We start from the raw sequence: 22018 nt of genomic DNA on the forward strand, positions 1-22018 counted from the left end.
TTTGGGCATAAGGGTTTGTGGGCCTAATTGTAACTTTTGGAGTTTTCACCTAATATCAGGGGCAGACTGTGTGATAAAATGTTGTCCTAGCAGGGACTGACCCTCGGGAATGGAGGGGTCTATGTTAGTAAATTTTCTAAAACCCTCCACAAGCCGTCCCTGAAAGAAGGCTGGGTTTTCTTCTTTCTCTTGGTTCACTTCCATGACCTTATCATAGTTGACTGGTTTTCTAATGCATTTTCTCATTCCTTCTAACAGGCATTGAACCACGTGGTTCCTGGCCCTCGTTCCCGCCAGGGACTTATAATCCCAAGGGGGATCCTGATTTGGGACTGCATCCCCACCCATATCATAAATGTTGGGTTGGTCCCTGGAGAGCTGGTCAGCATGCCCCTGGGCTGCTGTCCAAATCCTTTGCTTCTTTCTCCTCATGGGTACAGCAGGTAGATAGTACTATTTGGACATCCTTCCAGGTTAAATCAAAGGCCAGGGTCAGGGCCTGAAATCCTTCAATAAATCTACTAGGGTCTTTAGAAAATTGGTCCAGGCTTTGTTTGCACTGGGCTAAATCGGTTAGGAAGAAGGGCACGTGTACTCTGATTGTGCCTTCGCCATTTGCCACTTGCCCAAGAGGGCATATTCTCCCTGATCCTCGGCGATAGGAAGTCCCACTACGGGTTACCCCTGTGGGACTAGCTTTTTCATCCTGGGGTACCAGTGTATATAGAGGGTATGCATAGGAAGGCGAGGTTTGGGATTGGCCAGGGGGATCCCGAGAAGCAGGGGTACTTGTAGGAGTCGGAGAGGCTCGGTTTCTCTCCTGAGAGTTTGGGGGAGTTAAATGAGGACCGTCTAGAATGTCAAGAGAATTCTCTGATTCTCCAGGCCTCTGATTACCGGAGCCGCATAGAGCAGGATTCTGGTAAAGGGACATGAAGGCCTGGACATAGGGAAACTCAGTCCATTTTCCCAACCTACGGCAATAAAGATGCAGTTGCAAGATGGTTTTATAATTTAGAGACCCATTTTGGGGCCATGTTTCTCCATCCCCCAACATATAAAGGCCAGGCAGTCTTATAGTAAAACTTAAGCTTTTTTTTTCTTAGCCCGTCTAATTTTAAAAGCTTCCAGTTCTTAAGGACACATCCCAGAGGTGTTTCTTCTGGCTTAGAAGGGGATCCTCCCATGTTGAGCAACCTGCAACCAAGGACGAAGAGGCTCACCTAGGAATGGAATCCGGTGTCCTGGAAACATTTACCAGGAGGCTTTAATTTGGAAGGGGTTCCGAGTGTCCCCTAGATCCCCATCGACGCTGAATCACACGTCTCTGGTTGAACTTAGTTCCTTGCGCAGAGAAAAATGTTGCAGTTGCCAGGGATTCCTTGGGGAGGATATTTTGATTATATAGTCATTGTCCTATGACTATATAAGAGATTATTTTTCTTACACTGGGGTGTATCCCCCGGGAACAGGAGTCTAAAAGATTCAGAACATGGCTGCATGGACTCAAACAGCCCAAAAGGCTGGTGTGGAAGAGCACATGGGCAAACTCCCAGAGTGAGCTGCACCCAATAGGGGTGGCTTAGATCATTTGCATGGGGGCAGTCTTCCAGGTTGTCTCTGGCCAATCATCTTGCTTTTGCCCATATCTGTCCTGACTCAGGGTCCTTCTTGGGGCATCACACGCATCTCTCAGTCTAGATGGATTCCAGTGCAAAGGTTTCTGGGAGGTTGGCAGGACATATCATGGGCTGGCATCTCCTCCTTCCTTTGGCCCCTCCCCTAGAGTTATGTCGTCCCGAATTCCTTAGGGGATGACTGAGGACTTTCTCTGCACATGTGTCAGGCTGAGAAATCCCCTTGACCACAGAATGAGGAAATTGTGGTCTCAGGGCCCAATGCTCCTCCTGCCATCTTATCTCAAAGTGTCAGCAGGAGACTGGCTGCAGCTGCTCAGCCTGGAGCCCATCTATCTCCTACCTCACTATGACAGAAGGATTCATTACTTTGCCAAGAGGTTTACTAAAGACAGTTATTTCCTCATAACAATTTCCTGAGGGGGAAAAAAAATCTATCATCATTTAACCATTAAATTAGATAGGTGAGAGGGGCTGACCTAATTTAAATGCACCATGCATATAGAAAACAAATAGGATCAGAGTTTAAGAAACATGTCAGCTCAGTGAAGACAAAAAATGTGAATACTGATAAACAAATGGCAGAATTAAATGAAAGGAAGAAAATGAAAATAAAAGGTAATACTTTGAAGTCTTAATTTACCCTCCATCGCAGTGCTCAGTAAGAGGTAAATTTCTATTTGCCCAAGATCTGCAGAGAGCATTCTGACTCTGAATGGTTCCCTGCTACCACAACTCTTCTTGGAGGATTGAAAATGGGTACAAAATCTTTCCAGATTTGCTTTTAGAAAAACCACTGTCACATTCAATATCAAAATCTTTGGATGGTCTTGGATGTTAGCCTAAGGGGTCTGGCCTTTAGTCCACAGGAAAGGAACACCATGACCCAGGGATGTGCTTTCAGATGATAAATCTGAAAATCAGGGAGTCCTGAGGAACAAGGATGTCTGTTAGGAGAGTGTAACAGTCTGAGCTAAAAAGTAATAAAAACCTCAGTTAGCAGAATTAACATGAAAGATAGTGAGAAGAAATTATTTACATAAGATATCATAAGAAGACAATATAATCACAATGTCAGGGAAAAAAAAAAAAGGAGAGGGTTAGGGGGAAACGCCATAGAGATTGAGAATACTATGGACTGAAAAGGACCAAACATTAGGTAAGTAAATAAGGATCTGACTGTGGATACTCTAACCTAAAATAAACAGCCTTCTTCAAGAGGAAGTTTTACCTTTAGAACAGAAAGAAAGTGAAGTATGATGTGTATTCACTTTGGAGAGATCCCTAGAGCAGGCAGAACACCCAGAGTATATTCATTACATTCTTGCTTTAATCTGAATACAGGACAGCCAAGCCAAGAGTGAACTCTACATTTAACTTCATCCTAAAGGACCCCAAGCGTTACCATCGGGTTTCCTTACCTAGGGTCAATCTTCTTTTTACCCCTTTCTGAAAAGAAAAACACTAATGATATTCTTTAAACCCTATTCTCCTACATTTGTTTTCTGTTTATATTGGTAGGACAAACATTATTTCCATCTACTCTGACTTAAAAACACATTTCATAACATGAAAGTTATAAGCTTTTCACTGAGAAAACAAATCAGAAAATAAGGCTCAGGGAAGCTTTCTTAGCATACATATAAAATGCCTCCAAGCAAAATAAATAGGAGGAGGAGCTAGTGACAGTTTCTTCATCAGTGAAATGAAAATAATATGTAGCTTACTGAGCAGTTATAAGGATCAAACTAGATCACTTATATGAAGCACCTACGATAGTCCTTGGCACATGCTATGGGCTCAAAACGTATTTATTAAGATGACTTTTTTAATTCCTTAATACTCAAGTTAGTCATATAACTAGTGAACTAGACAGAATTCAGATAAAAGACTCATTTGTTTTTGTTGTTTGTCAATTATTAAGTGTATGTCCCCTTCAAGTAACAGTATGGAGTATAAAAATATTAGAAGAATTAGTTTCTACCTTCCTCAGTCACTGATTATATAACATCACACTTGACTTGAACCAAAGCTAAGCAGAATTTGAAATATGTTAAATATACATTAGAAGGAAATAACTATAAAAAATAAAAAACATTTTTTAGAAAGAAGAAAATAGTTACTAAAATATATCAACCATGAAATTCTCACCTTGTCTTCTGGACAAGAAACTGCTTCAGATCCTGAAGGATGTTTCCTGTTTTTCGTCCAACTTCTAAATACAAGTTTGGTCGATCAAAACCAGTACAGGTAATGTGAGGATCCGTCAGTTTTAAGCAACGTACAATGTCTTCTCGGATTGAAGAACTTGCAGTAGCAGTCAGTGCAACAATTGGAACCTGAAATAAGTAAAAGTGATTTTTAACCAAGGGAGGAGCTCAATAATTCCCAACATCTACTGCCTCTTAGAAAGAGACTGGAAGACAATTACAGGAGGAACAGAGGAACAGGGTTAAAAATGCAACTTTAAAATTATTCTCTTTCAAAGAAGAGAAGAACACTTCTTTCATACTTGTTTCTCAGCCTTCTGAGAAATCATTCAAATAAAACACTAAATTCATAAGATTTCTAAATGCAATCTACCTTATTAAATTAAGTCCATTGATTAACTATCTACCTCTCCATTTATTATTTTTACATTTATATTAGTGCTGGTACAAATGAGGGGTATGTTATGTCTTATTTTTCATTAATCTATCATTCACAAGTTATAAACCCTTCATTCACTGAAAATCTACCTATACAAAGCCCAAGTCTTTTTTGTCTCCTATATTAAATATATTGGTCGATGGCTTTTCAGATCCATTGTAAAAGAAAAGCTCTCAGTGATCTGGATAACCTCTCACCAGTTTTAGTGGGTTAACCATGGCATAATATGTAAAAGAAAAAAGGAGAGAATGAAACATCTATTATTAACTGATTCCTTGAGCAACCGAGTCATGTTCTATTTTCAATCTAGCGAAGACTTCTTGACTGCCTTAGCAGCCAAAGCAGGAGGCACAGCAGGTACCAGGAAAAACATGAGTGTGTGATCTTTCAGAAATTCTAAAGTGGGGTAACAACACACCTCCCATGAAACTAGATTTAATATTTCTGTCACTATTATCATAGGGAGTTCTAATCAACTATGCTATTATTTCATAATCAGAAAAATTGTTCCTATATCATTAGCTGCTCGATTTCCAAGATTACAACTTTCTTAATACTCTTTTTAGCTTATTACAAATGCAGTAAATAATATCCTCATAACATAGCTCTTCAGGTACATCTACCTCACAAATCAGTTTAAGCAATTATCGTACATACATGAAAATTTAAGTGCAATTTGTAAAAAAGCAATTACAGAATTTGAAAAACAAGATACAATTTATTAAAAACTATTTTTACAATCAATATAGCTTTGCTGAATTAAAAATTATCTCAAAGCTCATGTAAAAAAAATCAATTAAGTTTGGGAGTAATTTTTAAATGGGAAAAAATTATATCAAAATCAATGTGACCAGGTAATTGGCATTTTTGTATTCTCTATCCTTAAATTCTGTGAAATTATTTTAAAAATAACCCAAATTAACTTAATTGATTTTTGGCTTACAATCAGACTGTTCTCTGAATTTAGAGAGTGTCTGCCTAACAACTTATATATGAATATGCCAATTTATAAAGAAGTTAGTTTCTCTAATCGAGGCTTAATATATATGTATATAGCTGCTTTATGTCTTTATAGCAAACAAAAATATCTATAGCAAATATATGGCTGAGAATAAGGAAAGTTTAAACACTGAAGTTCTTAGGACATGCATATTCTTACCCTCATAACAACAAAGACTTCCATCAATGTAAGTGCGTTACTCAAACAATTTACAAATGCACTAAAAAATGCTTGTTGTTTAACTGCATATACACATAAAGAAAGAAGTTTTCAGGATAGAGACTATAAGAAAAGAGGGCCTGGTTTGTTTCTAAGCAATATAATGTATGAGTGGATGAGCAATGCTTTTGTGAAAAGAAGGAAATAAGCACAAACCATAACACAGTTTGAACTAGTAGAAAAAAGCAGCACAGTGGTGTAAAAATCTCGTTTAGAATCAATTGTCTGAGTTCAAAGCCTGCCTTTGCCATTAACTAGACGTGAGATTTTGAGCTGTTTATTTTTTTTACACATATATATTTTTTTGGCCACACCGCACGGCTTGCAGGATCTTAGTTCCCTGACCAGGAATCGAACCCGTGCCCCCTTCGGTGGAAGCGCAGAGTCCTAACCAGTGGACTGCCAGGGAAGTCCCTTGAGCTGTTTATTTCACTCTCTGAAATTTGGTATCCTCATCTATAAGATGGCTGTAATAACAGCAGCAACCTCATAAAGTCACTGTGAAGACCAAATGGGATAAAAGGTCTAGTGCGCTGAACACAAAGGTCTAGTGTCTAGTAAGCACTCAAGATGTGTCAGCTATCACTGATATTACTGCAACAACTGAAAAGAACTCTACAAAAGAACTGCAGAGACATGGCCACTACTCCCAGACTTGCCACTGACTTTGGAAAGGGCTAACTTCTCTTGGCCTCAGTTTTTTCATCAACATATGAGATGGAGATGTTAACCTCTCTTCTAACTTAAAAATTCTCACTTTGCCACTAGAAACTCCTTATTCTAGTGACCTACTAACAGGAAAAATCAATATAAATTCCCTCCTTTGCCAACGTTCTAGAAAGTCACAGTTAAGAATGTTGCTTCCACGACTTAGAAAAATAGAATAAAGTAATGGAATGTATTAAACTTAATGGAACAATATTTACTTTCACTTCAGAAATGAACAGAATATTCTCCCTTAGAATCTTTGGTGCTTAAAAGTTATAAACTACAGGGCTTCCCTGGTGGCACAGTGGTTGAGAGTCCGTCTGCCGATGCGGGGGATGCGGGTTTGTGCCCCGGTCCGGGAGGATCCCACGTGCCGCGGAGCGGCTGGGCCCATGAGCCATGGCCGCTGGGTCTGCACGTCCAGAGCCTGTGCTCCACAGCGAGAGAGGCCACAGCGGTGAGAGGCCCGCGTACCGCAAAAAAAAAAAGTTATAAACTACAGTGAAGTGTAAAAATAACACACAGGCTGGTTAGGAGAAAGGTGTCCATACAGCCTGGTTTGCTGGGATACTCTCAGTTTATCCTGTCATCACAGCATAGTTATTAATAGCTTGCACCTTTTCATTTTCAAAAGCAAACTGGTGTGGGTGATAAATTACCCTGTCACTCAGTTATATCAAGTTCTTAACTCATGAAACTTGTTCTTTCAGTTGGCAAATCTTGGTTTCTTTGGTAATAAGTACCAAGTTTTGTTAAAACAAGCAACAAAATGTAAATTAATCTTGTGACTATAAATTTAGGAATGCCTTAGACATACACTTCAATGGTGTCACATCTACGAATTCCAAGAACCATATCTGCTTCTAATATAGTTAGAAGTTAATCTATGTACTCTAATCTATGTATAGTTAATCTATGTACTCTATAATATCATGCTTCATTCATTCATTCACTAACTCCAGATAGTTCCTGAGTGTCTACTATGTGCTGATCTTTGTGAAAGGGCTGGGGAGAAAGTAATGGGAAGATCCAACATGTCTCACGTTTCTCACAGTTCCTCTTATTTGAATTTCAGAATTTTGAGGCTGATGTAAAGCTTTCTACCTGGCTGCTCTTTCTTGGGACTCATTTTGTCAGATTCTCTCCAAATGGGAATCTTTATGCACAATGAGTTAATGATTTTTTGCTATTTTTGAACTTACTGAAATAATATGGTGTGAAGCACTGTGGGTTTATGCCAGTTGTCCCAGGGTGATTGTGATTAGAAGAAAAAAAGCACGGAGAACAGTGAGGAAAATGAGAGTCCTACAACCACCAGGTGGCATTTCTCATCACTTAGCTAATAAAGAGAATTCATGGAAACACTAGGGGAAAAAGGTTTTCTCAGCCGTTGCTTGACGAACAACCTGTGCTACAGTGAATCATCCCAAGAAATGAAAAGAATCGAATGGAGTCCACAGCCTGACATAATAAAAGACTTAATTCAACACTGAAAAGTGTTTCAGAACTGCATAAAACATTTAAAACTCCTCTAACACAATCCTTCTAGAATCAAACGCCCAGGAAAGGATTCAAGAAAGCAATCTTCCTAGTTTCTAAAAGCTTACTTTAAACCGTTCTAAATTAATAGAAAGCAGTCCTCAAGGAACCTGAGCCTAGTGACTTTCGCCATGCAAATATCTTCTTTCTCTATACAGGTACTATTAATCTTTCTATATTATTCATACTGCTCCATACACCATTTATTGTTTGGTACTATTGCTTCTACTTTTATAGGTAAATATGAATCTAAACTCCTTTACTGGACTATGTGCTACTTTAGGGCAGAAACTATTTTAAACTTCTTTTAAGTCATTTGCTTTAGAAACCAGCATAGTGTCCTACTGTGGAGCATTGCCCGGCCCTACCACTCACTGCCTGTGTGGGAAAGTTACTTCTCACATTCTTAGCTTTCTCATCGAAATTCATTTATTCATTTACCCCATTACTTATGGAACACTCACTATGTGCCAGGTACTGTTGTAGATTTTATAAACCAAATCAGCAAAGAATATTCTAGTGGGGACCCACAGGCAATAGACAAAGTGTATTCTTAATACGTTAAGTTAAACAGTGATAAGTGCTATTTTAAAAACAGGAAAGGAATATGAGGAAAGCTGAGAGCTGGGGGAGAGAGGTTAATTTGAAATTTTGAATATGGTGGCCCAGGAGGCCTAAAAAAAAAGCTAATATTTCAGCAGACTTGAGAAAAGTGAGGGATACACCATGTGAACTACCCAGGGGAAAATTATTCAGGGAGAGCGAAGAGTGGGAACAAAGCCCTAAAGTAGGAGCACGGTTGGCACCTTTGAAGAATATCAATGAAAACAAACAGTACGGCTAGAAGCCAGTGAATGAGGAGACAAGTAGCAAAGGATGAGGTCAAAGAGAAAATAAAGGCCAGATCATTTAAGATATGTAGTGTCTGTCTTTATTTAGAGTGAAATGGTCTGCAACCGGAGGGTTCTGAGCAGGAGACATGATCTGTCTGACTTAACATTTTTGAAATATCACTCTGGATGCTGTATTGAAATAGACTAAGGAGGGTAAGAGTGAAAACAGACCAACCAGGAGACTGCTGTAATAGCCAGGTGAAAGGATACGGTGGCTTGTACCAGGGTGGTAGCAGAGATCAAGAGAGAAGTGATCAGATTCTGTACATATTCTGAAGACCTCATGAGATTTCTTTACTGTTTAAATGTGGGGTAGACTGTAAGAGAAAAAGAAGGGTGGAAGAAAATTCTAAAAATCTTGGCCTGAGCACCAGAAGGATGCAGCTGCTACTAAATGAGATGGGGGAGATTGAGGGAAGAGCTGTTCTGGGGTGGAGAGAATATTAGGAAGTTAAGAATAGGTTACGTTCCAGATGCCTGTCAGGCATCGAAGTAGAGAGATGTTGAATAGGCAGCTAACGTTTATGTAAGTGTGTGTGTGTGTGTGTGTGTGTGTGTGTGTATACATATATTAATCCATAAAACGATTAAAATAAAAAATAGTAATAATAACAGCAAATGCTAAAAAGGAGGGAGAGAAACTGAACCACTCATACATTGCTGGTATCAATTCAGGGTGAGGATATAAATTTGGGAGTTGTCAGCATATAGATTTTAGTTAAAACCATATGTTGGTTGAAATGACCAAGGAAGTAAGTACAGAGAGGAAAGAGAACAGGTCCAAAGACTAAGGTTTTAGGCATGCCAACGTTAAAAGGGCAGGGAGATGAAAAGAAATAAGCAGAGGAAACTGAGAAAGAAGAGATAATAAGGAAGAAGAGAACCAGGGAGTGTGCTATCCTACTGGTATGAGAAGAACTGTTTCAAGAGGAAGGTAATGAAACTAGTGGGCAGTGGGGAGGGGCGACACAGGGGTAGGGGAGTGGGAGGTACAAACTACTGGGTATTAAGACAGGCTCAAGGATGTATTGTACAACACAGGGAATAGAGCCAACATTTTGTAATAACTGTAAATAGAATGTAACCTTTAAAAATTATATTAAAAAAATTTTTTTAAAAGAAGAAAGTAATGAAGATATTTATGTTGCTGGATTGTTATGAGGGTTAACCAAGATAAAAACACTGACCCGGGCTTCCCTGGTGGCGCAGTGGTTAAGAGTCCGCCTGCCGATGCAGGGGACACGGGTTCGTGCCCCGGTCCAGGAAGATCCCACATACCGTGGAGTGGCTGGGCCCGTGAGCCATGGCCGCTGAGCCGGCGCATCCGGAGCCTGTGCTCCGCAACGGGAGAGGCCACAACAGTGAGAGGCCCACGTACCGCAGAAAAAAACAAAACAAAACACTGACCCAAGGCCAGTCCCATAGTTGGAGCTCAATTCACATTACTTTGATTCTCTTCCAATATATCCTTGCTAAGTGTTACATTCAAGTTTTTTGTTCTTTTGTTTTGTTTTATTGTAATGTCTGCTCCAATCAAATATTTATGAGAAGAGCTAAGAAAAAAGAAACTATATTTAAGATAGCTCTCAATAAGCACGCTTAATAAGAAATGAGGTTGAACTAGATAATCTATCAAAAGAATAACAAATAATTTCTAACACTTTTTTTTTTCGGTTTCCTCACATAAGCCAGTTCCAATAGGTGACGAACCATACAATTCAATTTATTTAACATTGTTGAAATAACAAAATTATACAAATGGAGACCAGATTAGTGGTCACCAGGGGTTAGGGTTAGGGGTGATGGGAATGGTGGGTATGCCTGTAAAAGGACAGCTCCAGGGAGCCTATGGTAATGGAGTAGTTCTGTATCTTTATTGCAATGGAAGTTATACAAACATACATATGAGATAAAACTGTATAGGAAAATATACATACATACCCATACACACTTATAAAACTAGTGAACTAAGAATAAACTGTAGCAATGTCATATACCTACTTGATACTATACTACAGTTATTCAAGGTATTACCACTGGGGAAACAGTACATAGGACATCCCTGTACATTTTTTTTTACAATTGCCTGTGAATCCATAATTTTTAAAAATAAAAAATAAAATGGTTGCCAATATTTTAAGTTTTTAAGCTCTTCGTATAAAATATGCCATTCATATAGAACACTCATGTAAAACTTTCCTGTTCTTTATAATTAGGAAACAAAGTGTGAGAACCAGAAAAAGTTTGCCAAGTCCTGCTCTATAGTATTCCTCAATAAATTACATGCCAAGCTTAGAAGGAAGTCAAGGTTAGAATTTTTTTTTTTTTTTTTTTTTTTTTTTTGTGGTACGCGGGCCTCCCACTGCTGTGGTCGCTCCCGTTGCGGAGCACAGGCTCCGGACGCGCAGGCCCAGCGGCCATGGCCCACGGGCCCAGCCGCTCCGCGGCATATGGGTCCTCCCAGACCGGGGCACGAACCCGAGCCCCCTGCACCGGCAGGCGGACCCCCAACCGCTGCGCCACCAGGGAAGCCCAAGGTTAGAATTTTTTAAAAAAATCTTTCCCCTGCTTACATCATCCATTTGCCCTTTCATAGAGGAATCTTCAGCTTTTTGGCCATTCCCCAATCCTGGACTCTCCCTTGGTAAGAAAGTCATTTCAAGACATTGCACTTGGCAAAGCTTACCGATGGGAGTACTTCCTTTATGGAGCCCAAAGTTCTGAATGAACTTCTAAAATCATGTCCCCACTCAGAAATACAGTGAGCCTCATCCACAGCAATAAGTGTGATCCCTATAAAAAAAGAAAACTATGTAAACGGAGAAAATAGAGTTCAAAAAAAGTAATAAACGCATCTAAATCGTTACCACCATCTTCATTAGAATATATAAATATTACAGAAAGTAGTATAAATAATTCAAATCAAAGTATTTGGTTCATATAAAAATATAAGCATAAATAACATCAGATAACACCAAAAATCATTATTGAAAATAGGCAAAGGGAGATATATGGATAAAAGGCATATGGATAAAAGAGAGAAATATATATTTTTCAAACAACGTATTTATTGAATTTTAACTTTCATCATTATTTCTCAGAGAAATTACTTACTATTACTTTGTCCTCAAAGCTATCACTCATTTGCAACGATAATGCCCTAAAAAAAAGAGCTGTTCTCTTTCTCTTTGGTAATACTTTCAATTTTATCTCATGGATTAGCTATCAAAAGAGATAGAGAGGCTTCCCTGGTGGCTCAGTAGTTAAGAAGCCTCCTGACAATACAGAGGACACGGGTTCGAGCCCTGGTCTGGGAAGATCCCATATTCCGTGGAGCAACTAAGCCTGTACACCACAACTACTGAGCCTGCACTCTAGAGCCTGTGAGACACAACTACAACTACTGAGCCCGTGTGCCACAACTACTGAAGCCCGCGCACCTAGAGCCCGTGCTCCGCAACAAGAAGCCACTGCAATGAGAAGCCCGCGAACCGCAACAAAGAGTAGCCCCCGCTCACCACAACTAGAGAAAGCCCGTGCGCAGCAACGAAGACCCAACGCAGCCAAAAATAAATAAATACAGTAAAAACAACCAAAAAAAGAGAGATAGAAAGACTCAGCGTATTTCATACTAAGATTAAATGCATCACTGTCCGTGACTGATCACATATTACACTGCAGAGTTCCTCTGTAATGCCAGTTCTGGAAGACGGATGACATCCACGTTTTCTAATATAAAATGGTAAGGGAAGAACTAAATCTCATTATGTACAAAGTAGGTAAGAAGGAATGTACTTTGTTCTCTTCCCGAGCAACGCCTCTACTCTGCCCTCACACCACACACCCACACTGAAACAGAATCAACAGTGTGTAGTAACGCATTTCAGAAAAGGGCTTTATTTTATAATCATTCACTAAAACGTCTTCAGATATTTCAAAGTAGTGACAGCAGTGCTTTTGCCCTCGATCACCAAATTAATACTTAAGACAAAAATAATATTTCCCTTCAATGGGGATGATCACTACTTGATGCTTATCTGAGAATTTATAATGTTTTGCCACTAGTGAGATGATTAAAAACATGTGCTCTAGAGTCAGACTACCTAGATGCATAACCTGGCTTACTATTTATATTACCTTAAGCATGTTACTTAAGCTTTCAAGTGTCAGTTTCCCACAAGCATAAGGTAGGTAATAAAAGTACCTAACATTTTTTAGTTATTCTGAAGATTAAATTAGATCATTCATGTAAAATGCTAAGATAGGGGCTGGCATAAAAGACAGCTCAATAAAAAAAAATAAGCTATTATTATTATAGTTATTAAATTCCCACTATGTTCCAAACACTCTTCTAGGTATAAAATGATTAGTAAAATGCAATCCATGATTTTGAGGAGCTCATAATTCTAAAAGAGGAGGCAGACAGACAAGCAAATAATTACAATTCATTGAGATTACCAAGTACAATGAGTTGGAGAAGAAAAAGAAATAAAGAAAGAAAAAAAAGAAACCTACTAAATATGAACAAATACAGGTTGATCACATCAAATTTCTATTTCCTGAGTGGCTGGGACAAATTCAATGTTACCACTATACTTATTTGGGTTTAGAAACTACATGACCCAGATTTTAAATTAAATAAATTAAAACTAAGATGACAGCTCCTCCTTTATTTTAAAACCTTCCTTATAATTATAGGTTTGACTAGCTAATTTAAGAAGAATTTTTATTTATTTATCTATTTTTATTATTTTATGTATTTATTTATTTTTGGCTGCATTGGGTCTTCGTTGCTGCATGTGGGCTTTCTCTAGTTGCAGCGAGCGGGGGCTACTCTTAGTTGTGGTGTGCCGGCTTCTCACTGCGGTGGCTTCTCCTGTTGTGGAGCACGGGCTGTAGGCATGCGGGCTTCAGTAGTTGTGGCACATGCACTCAGAGTTGTGGCTCGCGGGCTCTAGAGTGCAGGCTCAGTAGTTGTGGCACACGGGGTTAGTTGCTCTGTGGCATGTGGAATCTTCCCGGACCAGGACTCGAACTTGTGTCCCCTGCATTGGCAGGTGGATTCTTAACCACTGCGCAACCAGGGAAGTCCAACTAACTAGCTTTTAATCGAGTTAAACTTTCCCATTCACAAGCAGCTGAGGCAAGCTTCTGCCAACTTCCACATTAAACGTGCAAGTCCAAGTGTCTGCCCAGGTCCAGGACATATTTCATTTTGGCACACCTGTCATTCAAGCCTACTTCCAAAGTTACAAGACAATTACTGGTGTGTTTGCTTTTAAGGTGTCTCTATGTAAAATTCTGTTTGCTGCTTCTGTTATAAACCCATATTACTTAAATAATAACACATCATAAAAATCATAAATCTGAATAGCTAAATGTCAAACTACTGTACAAATAAAATTCTGAGTATATTCCCTGCTGCAAGCGTTTTACAAATTCCTGCAAATAAAAGTTAAATAAAAGTATTTCAGAAAGAATTTATTCTATTTTGTTCAACATTGACAGTCAACCAAAAAGAGCATTTTCATCCATTTTATGCAGAGTACGCAGCTCTAATAACTGCAGTGTTCATAATTTAATCCTTTAGAAAAAAATTAAAATAGAGAAATAGAACTACCTGTCAAAAGGATCTAAGTAAATACTGGATTAACTCCACCACAGAAACAAAACAAATACTAAAATGGAGCAAAACATATTCAGACCACTATGGACATAGACCCTAACTTTTGCAGTAAAACCATGGAATTTATATATCTAGGGTTGTTGGGTTTAATCTAAAGTGAAATATTCATAAGAACTTCATACAACCTAATAGGACACACATCAAATTTGTTTTCCATTTAAGGCAAAAATATAACATGGCAACAGGGGAGTTTAACAGCTGATGGATGCAATTTTTGATAATATATTTAATCAAATGCTAATTTCTGTCCTCATTCTTTTGTTGATATTTAACACATATTAAAAGGTATTTGTTTTCACTATATTGTTAGAACAACTGTTAAATGCTTTCCTAGAGTTATATGCAAGTAACCATTAAATGAGACACTGCAGTGTTAAAAAACTACCTGTTAGGAATTATTTTAATAGATAATTATAAAATGAGATCATATTACATTAGAAAGCAAAGATTGTTTGGTTCAGCTGAATGTTTGAAATATGCGCAATTACAATAGAAGCCATGACTGCAACTCTTGGATAGCTGAGCCTAACCATCAAGAAGCAAAAAACCAGGCTTCCCTGGTGGCGCAGTGGCTGAAAGTCCGCCTGCCGATGCAGGGGATGCAGGTTCGTGCCCCGGTCCAGGAAGATCCCACATGCCGCGGAGCGGCTAGGCCCGTGAGCCATGGCCGCTGAGCCTGCACGTCCGGAGCCTGTGCTCCGCAACGGGAGAAGCCACAACAGTGAGAGGCCCGCGTAATGCAAAAAAAAAAAAAAAAAAAAAAAGCAAAAAACTGACAGAAATGTTTTAATCACAAAAGAAAAAAAAAATGATACCAGCTTTTAACTAATTCTATATTTACATTTTCTAGGACACAGGCTCTGACTATCTAATTTTTTAAATTAATCATACTCACTGATAGCAAATAATCAAAGGTACTGTGGTTTCTAACCTGACTACACATCAGAATAACCTGTGAAAAAAACTACAGATGCCACAGCCTCGAGCCAGGTGCAATAAATCACAATTTTCAAGATTTGAGGATCTGACATTTTTCTAAAGTTTGAAAGGTAATTCTCATGAACAACAAGGGTAGAGAACCACTACACTGACTTAATTTAGATTCAGAATATGAAAAAGAGGAAATGATAATTTCACAGAATCTAAGATTCAATATTTATTCAACAATACATTTAAATGCCTACTATGTGCCAGGCACTGCACTCGGGAAATATAAAGAAATAACAATGGCATTTTTCTCTGAAAAGCTTACAGTCTAGCAGAAGAAAACAGATATATAGACAGGTCATTACAATGCAGGACCCTAACTTCTATGGCAGAGCGAATTACAGGATACTTTGGGAAAGGACAGGAGAGACACCACGTTGAAGAGGCAGAAATTTCCTGGAGGAGATAAGGTTTGAAATAAACTTTAAGTAACATCCGGTATCCATTCATAAGCTTAACTTTAAAGAATATCTCAATTTAATAAATACTTATAAAGATTCTATCATACCACTTACCAATATTAGCCTGCAGTTGCTGGAGTAGGTCCAAGTTACTTGAACAGAATTCTGGAGTTATGTACACAATCCGGTATTTGCCTCTGTAAAAACAAACAAAGAAACAGGAAAGGAAATATAAAAACAATCACCCAATGAATACAACTGAAAACCGTAACACCTGATAATTTTTTAAATAGTATATTATGCCACTTATTAAAAACAAAATGAATGTTATATGTGTGTAGAGATGCACATCTTCTGGTTCTTTGATTTCACTTCAATGCATCAAAACAAATGTGGGCAATACCAGCCAGGAAGTACTCAGCATAAGGTGCCATTAGAAGCCAGATTCTGATTTCCAGCAGTCTAGCCCCAAAACTACAGTGGCTTGAGTTAAATGATCAAGCCTAGAGTAAACCTTTTTTATGTGTTAGCAATCCACCCATTATCCTACCCTTGACCCCCATCTCCATGATTAAATCTATAGCACCCATGTTTCTCCTGTGTACTCTGCTGTCTTGCCTACATCTTCTCGGGCCAGGGACAGACAGCATATGAAAATCAAGTCAGTTAGGCTCTGTCCTAGAATTTGGGGGTCTAACCAAGAAACAACCACTCAGTCTCCAAGTGTCAAGACCTGTAACGTGTTAAAAGAAACAAAAAGAAGCTGCAGAGCAATCTATTTTGTAACTAGAAAAGCAGAGAATGCTCACCTCCTCAGAGAGAAGAATGAGGAATACACACAGAGGCTATGGATAAAAAGAAAGCCCTACTGTATTTTTAATACCCATTCCAGTCTCTTCCTGAGGGCTGGCTAATTTCTTTTCAGAGGGATCCACAAGACATTCCTGTATCCTTAATATAAAATTCAGTATTTGCTTAAACTAGTGTGACTGATTTCCATTCTGGGCAGATAGAATCCTAATTAAGACAATGTCTGCAATAAAGGTTAGGGCTAGGGCAAAATATGTATAGAGTCTCTTTTCCATTCTACCAAATGAAGACATAGACCAAATTAAATAAAATGAAACAATGTTCTATATGAAAAGTCTATGAAATATTTAATCTACTGTGTGCTAGGCATGGTGCTTTCACTAGGAATTGGAACAAAACAATTAAGAACAGAACAGATATGCTTTTAATCTCATGAAATTAACTCAGTCTAGTTAACACAGGAAACCGTATAAATAATTAGTTCTGACGCCAGACTATTCAGGTTTGAATCTCAGTTCTACCTCTTACAAGCTAAGTGATCTTAGACAAGTACTTAACTTCGCTGTGCCTCAGTTTCTTCAGTGTGCCTCAGTTTCTTCAGTGTAAAACATTGATAAGAATTATAAAGACAGCTAATTCTTAGATATCTAGATTCAAGGTAAACCCAATCAAATCCCAGCTGGCATTTTAGTTGAAAAGGTGATATTGAAATACTTATGGAAATACAAAGAACCCAGAATAGACCAAAAACAAAAAAAAATTCTGAAAGAACAAACGTGGAAGACTTGTACTACCTATTTCAAGGCTTATTACAAAGCTATAGTACTCAAGACACCAATCCAGGCAAACAGACTGATAGAACAGAAAATAAAGAGTGTAGCAATAAACCGACATATATTTAGTCAATTTATTTTTCACAAAGGTGCAAAAGAAATACAGTGCAGAAAGGACAGTCTTTTCAACAAATGGAGCTGGAAGAAGTGGATATGCCTATGCAAAAAAAAAAAAGAATTGTAATCAATACCTGGTACAATATACAAAATGTACACAAAATGGGTCATAGATCTAAACGTAAAACATAAAACTGGGCTTCCCTGGTGGTGCAGTGGTTGAGAGTCCGCCTGCCGATGCAGGGGACACGGGCTCGTGCACCGGTTGGGGAAGATCCCACATGCCACGGAGCGGCTGGGCCCATAAGCCATGGCCGCTGAGCCTGCGCGTCCGGAGCCTGTGCTCCGCAACGGGAGAGGCCACAGCAGTGAGAGGCCCACGTATCGCAAAAAATAAAAATAAAAAAAAATAAAACTATAACATTTTTAGAAGGAAATAAAAAAGAAAATATTTGTGATCATGAGTGAGGCACCAAAAAGCAAAAGCAAAATCCATAAAACAACAAATTGACAAACTGGACGTTATAAAAATGAAAAAGTGATGCTCTTTAAAGGAACTGTTAAGAGAATGAAAAGAGAAATCATAAACTAAGAGATGTTTGACAACCATATACCAAATGAAGGATTTATATTCAGAAGATATAAATGACTATCAAAATTCATAAGAAAAAAACAAAAATAAGGAATAGGCAAAAGATGTAAATAAACACTTCCTCAAAGAAATAAGTATATGAAAAGATGCTCAACATCATTAGTCATTAAGGAAATGCAAATTAAAAACACACTGACATCCTACTGGAATGGCTAAAATTAAAGACTGGCCATATCAAGTGATGGCAGAGATGAGGAGGAATTGGAACTCTAAGACACTGCTGGTGGGAATGTGAAACAGTACAACCACTCTCAAAAACATCTGGCAGTTTCTCCAAAAGTTAACACAGAAGTATCATATGACTCAGCAATCCTACTCCTAGGCATGTACACAGAAGAACTGAAAACATATGTTCCCATAAAAACTTACACATAAATATTCATAGTACCATTATTCATAACAGCCAAAAAGTAGAAACAACCTAAATGTCCAGCACTGATGAATGAATATATAAAATATGAAATGTCTATACAATGGAATATTATTCATCCACAGAAAGAAATGAAGTACTGATAACATTACACTAAGTGAAAGAAGCCAGACCATTAAGGCCACATCCTGTATGAGCCCATTTATATGAAATGTCCAAAACAGGCAAATCATTGAGACAGAAAGATTAGTGACGGAAAGGAAGTGAAGGAGGGGACAATAGGGAGTGACTCCTTCATGACATGGAGGTTTTGGGGGTGGGTTCTGAAAATATTCTGGAATTAGATAGTGGTGATGGTTGTACAACACTGTGAATGTATTAAAAGCCACTGAACTGTACACTTTGAAAATAATTAAAATGGTGAATATTATATTATGTAGATTTACCTCAATTAGAATAAAAAGGTTAAACATATATCCACTACGTGACCCAGTCATTCCACTCCTTGGTTTATACCGATGACATGAGAATATATGTCCGTACAAAAATTTGTATATACTGGGACTTCCCTGGTGGCACAGTGGTTAAAAATCCGTCTGCCAATGCAGGGGGCACGGGTTTGAGCCCTGGTCCGAGAAGATCCCACATGCCACGGAGCAACTAAGTCCGTGCGCCACAACTACTGAGCCTGAGCTCTAGAGCCCGCGAGCCACAACTACTGAGCCCACGTGCCACAACTACTGAAGCCCATGCACCTAGAGCCTGTGCTTCTCAACAAGAGAAGCCACCACAATGAGAAGCCTGCGCACCAAAACGAAGAGTAGCCCCCGCTCACCACAACTAGAGAAAGCCCGTGCACAGCAACAAAGACCCAAAGCAGCCAAAAATAAAATTAAAAATAAAAAGAAAGAAATAAAATAAGGGCTTCCCTGGTGGCGCAGTGGTTGAGAGTCCGCCTGCCGACGCAGGGGACGCAGGTTCATGCCCCGGTCTGGGAAGATCCCACATGCCGTGGAGCGGCTGGGCCCGTGAGCCATGGCCGCTGAGCCTGCTCGTCCGGAGCCTGTGCTCCACAATGGGAGAGGCCAGAGCAGTGAGAGGCCCACGTACCGCAAAAAAAAAAAACAAAAAAAAAAGAAATAAAATAAAAAGATATATAGGAATGTTCATAGCAGATTTATTAGTAATTTTCGAAAACTAGAAGCGGCTTAAGTGTCCATCAATAAGGAAATGAAAACACAACTGTGGTAATTTCATATAATAAAATACCACTGATTTTTTTTTTTAACTACTCATACATGCAAGAACATGGGGAACTGTCAAAACATGATGCTGAAGGAAAGAAATCTTAAAAGAGTTCCCATTGTATGACTTCATTTATATGAAGTTCTATAACAGACAAAAAAAAAGCATTGTAGAAAAACTTAAAACACTGGTTCACTTTAGGATGGTGAATAGAAGGACAGACTGGGATGGAACATGAAGGAACTCTCTGGAGTAACAGTAATATTCTACATCTGGCTAAAAGTTTAGGTTACATATTTGTATGCATTTATTAAAACTCAGTAAATGTATGTGTATGTGAATGTGTATTAATATATATGCATATACATGTTAATACATATATACACACACTTCTGTGTGCCTGAGACATTATTCTTGTTAGGAATTATGTCATGACAGGATTGGTGGGGTAAGAGACCTAGAAACCAGTCCCCACTCAGCCATTAATTCATTAGGTGACTTTGGGCAAATTCTTTTCTCTGGGCCTCAGTTTCCTCATATGTGAAATGAGACAATACTAGATACTCTCCAAGTTCTCTTCCAAAACAAAATTTTACAATTCTATCATAATAATGCTAGCCTTCCAGTCCAAGAACTGAACATAACAGATTTCTTTGAGTTTGAAAGATTTTAAAATTAACAGTTCCATAAATATACTATAAAAAGGAAGTATATTTTTAAGTTATGGATATTTTGCCCATGCATTAAATAAAAAATTTTGTGTATAAAATTTTCCCACATACCACAGACACTTGACCACACGATCAGAAATCATATAAATTACTTACAATTTAATATCCTCTAGAACATTTTTTGACTGTGCTGATCCAAGAAAGCAAGCTGGAATGTTGGACATTCTGTAAGAAGAAAAACAAATATTCTGGAACCATGTGCACACTACAAATATCAACTTCATTTTTAAGTGAGAAAGAACAAAGAAATATAATGATGTACATCCTTCTTCTTTGCAATCTCTTTTTGTAACTCACTAATTTGATAAATAAATTCCTTCAAAGGCTGTATTAGAAGACAGGCTGTTAAGGTGGGTTTCCCAAAAAGATTGCAGGCTCAGATTAAAGAAATTTAAAATTTTTCACAACTAAAAACTACACTTCCATGTATATACTTCACACTAGGCTAAAGAAGGGTAACCAAAAGAGAAAAGAATTTTGTGATATGTAGTGTAAACTGGCATAAAATTTGCTTTTTAAAAATTTTTTTCGGGGCCATCTGGCAGCCTTGGATTACAGAGAACTCAAGAAAGTATACAAGCTCTTCCACTAAAGTGTCATTTATTACTAATAAAGACAAAGCAACACTTTTAGCAATGCGTTACTGCGAACTAGATTTTAACATACATGATAAATCAAATATTTCCTTCACAGGAAGAAAAAAAAAGGGTGGTAATGTGGCAATGAAAGCATTACTCACTCAAGCTGGAGCACCTGGTCTTCCATCAAAGAAATAAGGGGAGAGATGACAAGGCCAATCCCGCCTACATAAACAGGTGGATACTGGAAGCACAAACTCTTTCCATACCCTTAAAATAAAAATAATACATTCAGACAAATAAAACTAAATCCTTAGTACTTTGATTTCTTTTTACGATATACTTGTATGAGATGAACAGTCACTACTAATGTGCTACCTTCCTAAGAGTTAATTCATGCATAAATTTGAGCATCTACCCTCAGCTCACTCTCTTCTATATTTCACACCATTTGTATACATATTTGTATTTTGAGAGTTTGTGGAAAGACTAAGCATGTCAAAACCTTGAAGTTTTATTTTTTAAAGGATTAGATTATTTGCTTAAGTACAACTTACCAGTTGCCATGACAACAACATTATCTCTTCTTTCTTCCAATACAGAATGAATCACTTTCCACTGAACCCTGGAGGATGAAAAGCAAAAAGCTGCTCTGTTTTACTAACAGGAAACCCAAGGGACAAGTTGAAATCCATTTAATTTTTTCACTTCCTCCAGAATTTTGTTTACATTTTTGAGCTTCAATAAAAATATAAGAACCCTGGAACTGGAAAACAAAAGCCCCATTTGACCAACCTCCCATTCAAGCTGACTGAACAACTAGGACTTCTGTTCATATGTGTATTAAATTTTATTACATATAGCTAAAGTATAACATAAATTCCAGCTTCATCCTAGATATCCAACAGAGTCACTGATTTAAAATAAATAAGAGAAATGCTCTAGGTGAAAAGCTTGACTAAGAAGGGAAATGAGGGAACTTTCTGGAGTGATTGTAATGTTCCATATTTTTAAAAGGGTTTA

At 38.2% G+C, this 22018-nt stretch overlaps 1 protein-coding gene across 7 annotated transcripts in view; it reads right to left on the bottom strand.

Annotated features, from left to right (window-relative positions):
• WRN (WRN RecQ like helicase) overlaps nucleotides 1–22018 on the bottom strand; it is a 137425-nt gene that overhangs the window by 61856 nt on the left and 53551 nt on the right. For all 7 annotated transcript variants that reach the window (XM_049704224.1, XM_049704223.1, XM_049704222.1 and 4 more), the window contains 6 exons: nucleotides 21553–21620; nucleotides 21157–21265; nucleotides 20514–20582; nucleotides 15834–15916; nucleotides 11332–11438; nucleotides 3789–3976 (listed from right to left, as the gene is read on the bottom strand). In XM_049704224.1, coding sequence (XP_049560181.1) covers nucleotides 3789–3976; nucleotides 11332–11438; nucleotides 15834–15916; nucleotides 20514–20582; nucleotides 21157–21265; nucleotides 21553–21620 — 624 coding nt within the window. The remainder of the gene's footprint in view (nucleotides 1–3788; nucleotides 3977–11331; nucleotides 11439–15833; nucleotides 15917–20513; nucleotides 20583–21156; nucleotides 21266–21552; nucleotides 21621–22018) is intronic.

The sequence above is a fragment of the Orcinus orca genome, chromosome 21 (genome assembly GCF_937001465.1).
Source record: "Orcinus orca chromosome 21, mOrcOrc1.1, whole genome shotgun sequence".
In the NCBI taxonomy this organism is placed as follows: Eukaryota; Metazoa; Chordata; class Mammalia; order Artiodactyla; family Delphinidae; genus Orcinus; species Orcinus orca.